A 2,975-nucleotide genomic window follows, 5' to 3' on the forward strand; every position below is an offset into this window, starting at 1 on the left:
AGAGACCTCATCACATCTCGCACTGCACCACGCTGTCTGAGATCCTCCAGCACTGCTCCACTGGTACCACCTTCTCTCAGAATGAGAGGTAAGTACACTTCAAGGTTCTTCTCTGTTCTGGCACCGAGGTGATGGATTGAACTTCCCCTAGATGTCCGTACAGCAGAGTCCCTGATTATCTTTAAGCGACGACTGAAGACCTTCATCTTCCTGAAACACTTAAATTAGCACTTTCCAAGTTTGTAGAATTCAAGAGTTATATTTATATTAAGTGTGTAATCTGGTGTACAGTGTAGATTTATTCATTACTGGAGACTCAAAGCACTTTAGTACGTCGTTCTGGATAAGAGCTTCTGCTAAATGCCGCAAATGTAAATGTAAATGTGCTCCTGTTACAGTAATGAGTACTTCAGTTACAGTAACCAGATAATGAAGTAATTTCTCCTGTAAAATATTAATGAACATTGATGTTTTTCCTCATTCGTGTTCCTTAGATTGTCTGCAGTGATGCTGGAGAACACTGATGTTGCCAGCTGCGTCATATCTTTTTCTCTACATATTTTTTTCTCCACCTGTATTCCCTCAAACCCCACCTACCACACTGATGGATTGGCCTGTGTTTGAGGAAAACCCACCCACCACACTGATTAATTGGCTTGTATTACTTTAAGCCACGCCCACTCCACTAATTGATTGGCTTGTATCCATGCCGCTTCCTGGACTGGATGATCAGAAACAGGTCCCGTGTATAACACACATGTTTGAGGGGATAGAGAAGGACCAGACCGGTTTGTTGGATGTGGAATCTGGTGGTGTTGTGGATTCAGGACCTGACATCTCACGAACCAATCAGAGCGCAGGAAAAGGGGCCGTTTTGACCTATAGGGAAGGGGAAGGCTGTAAGTTAGCACCCAATCAGAGCGAGAGGGGGGCGGGGTTAGTTTCGGATGCATGCGCGTTTTTAAGGCTTGTCTCTGTTAGAGATGAAAAGGAAAATATTCCCTGTCTATATTCCCATCTGTCTGTCTATCCTTTTCTTTTTCTTTCTTTCCTTCTTTTCTTCCCCCATCGCTCTGTCCATTCTGTCCTGAGTGCATGCAGGACACTGGCCCCTCCCTGCGTGCGAACCCGGTAGAACAGTCTCGACTCTCGGCTCGGGAAGCAGAACCGAACCGAACCGGACCGGACCGGAGACACGATGTCTGACCCGGTAAAGAGCTCTGCTTCCGTCACGACCTCCAGCAGCTCACCTGCTCCTGCCCCGGGTTCGGACACCTACAAAGGCTGGCTCTTTAAATGGACCAACTATCTGAAAGGGTACCAGAGGAGATGGTTCGTCCTCAGTAACGGGCTCCTGTCTTATTACAGGTACCGCACACACCGATATTTACCCGCTATTATTATTTATTATTTATTATTTAATATTTACACGCGCCACACCCCGAACCGGAACCAAGCGCGTGACCCGACACCTGCTTTCGCTCTTAGTTGTGCAGAAACGTGAGCTGTCAACCTCGCGCGCGCGCGCGCGCACGCACATACACACGCATACATATATATATATATATACACACACAGAGAGATATATACGCAATCTCTCCGGCTCTGTCCCAAATTCCTTCTCACGCCCTTCCCACGCGCCCTTCACACCGCACGTGCTCCGCACTCCCCCAAGTGCACTTTATTCCCAAAATGGCGCTGATTGACACTCCGCCCTTTCAGCCCACTATCATCGTTTTTAACCAAAAATCACAAACTTAAATATGATATTATAATAAAAACTAATGTAAATATTATATTCTAACTCTAAGCATCTGATGTACCTCGGAATCTTCTTTTAAATTGAGTAAAAATACAATAAAACTAATTCCACACTTTCACTTTATACAGTTGTTAAAATGAATGTTGTTCTCTGGACCCTCTGGTCTGAGGAGCATGCAGAACTGATGCTCAGTGTTTTCCGATCGTGAAACTACGTTTTGGACTCTTTGGGAATTCCTGATATAAATACAGAAGTTTCAGTTTCTTTCCACGCTGTTGAAATAAAATCAAGAAGGAAATGATGGGGGTTTGGACTTTTGGATCATCTGGATAGTTTTCAGAGCTTCAGAATCCGTTAACAGTCACTTTTCCTCAGAAGGTATCACGTTTTTACAAAAACACACAAACAGGAAAAAATCAATTGTTCATAAAAATCCTGGATTATCTGTTACTTAGATTCTAGAAAATACAATATTCCAATGATGAAATCTGTAAAACTGCTGAAAAGAGTTACTGAAATACAGTAAGGCACCAGGCGTGTGTTTGTTTCACAGGTTGTGTTTGAGAGAACACACGTTTGTGTTGTTTATAAATATCTACAGAAGAATCGATCGAGATGATCGTTTGGATCAGTGGAGTTATAGTGCTGAATCCAATTCATCTAGAAAATTAACAATCCAATTTCTTCATCCTCGTTTCCTTTTCATTCATTTTCCTTTTTACTTTTTTATTATTATATTATTCGTTTTTTTTCGTACATTCGTTTCTTTCTCTTATTCTTTCATCATTTTTACCCTTTATTTTATATATTTTCATTTTTTAGCATGTTCTTACTTTGCGCTCTTTCTTTCTTTCTTTCTTTCTCTCTCTCTGTCTCTCTCTGTCTCTCTCTCTCTCTCTCTATCTATCTCCCTATCCCTCTCTCTCTCTCTCTCTCTCTCTCTCTCTCTCTCTCTCTCTCTCTATCTCCCTATCCCTCTCTCTCTCTCTCTCTCTCTCTCTCTCTCTCTCTCTATCTATCTCCCTATCCCTCTCTCTCTCTCTCTCTCTCTCTCTCTCTCTCTCTCTCTCTCTCTCTCTCTCTCTCTCTCTCTCTATCTATCTCCCTATCCCCCTCTCTCTCTCTCTCTCTCTCTCTCTCTCTCTCTCTCTCTATCTCCCTATCCCTCTCTCTCTCTCTCTCTCTCTCTCTCTCTCTCTCTCTCTCTCTCTCT

At 43.0% G+C, this 2,975-nt stretch overlaps 1 protein-coding gene across 2 annotated transcripts in view; it reads left to right on the forward strand.

Annotated features, from left to right (window-relative positions):
* Positions 1 to 398: 398 nt before the first annotated feature.
* The window catches only part of osbp2b (oxysterol binding protein 2b), a 45,782-nt gene continuing 43,205 nt past the window's right edge, over positions 399 to 2,975 (forward strand). For both annotated transcript variants that reach the window (XM_083527347.1, XM_083527348.1), the window contains exon 1: positions 399 to 1,368. In XM_083527347.1, the coding sequence (XP_083383473.1) occupies positions 1,199 to 1,368 (170 nt within the window). In that variant the 5' untranslated portion in view covers positions 399 to 1,198. The remainder of the gene's footprint in view (positions 1,369 to 2,975) is intronic.

This window comes from Silurus aristotelis (genome assembly GCF_946808225.1).
Source record: "Silurus aristotelis genome assembly, chromosome: 23".
NCBI lineage: Eukaryota > Metazoa > Chordata > Actinopteri > Siluriformes > Siluridae > Silurus > Silurus aristotelis.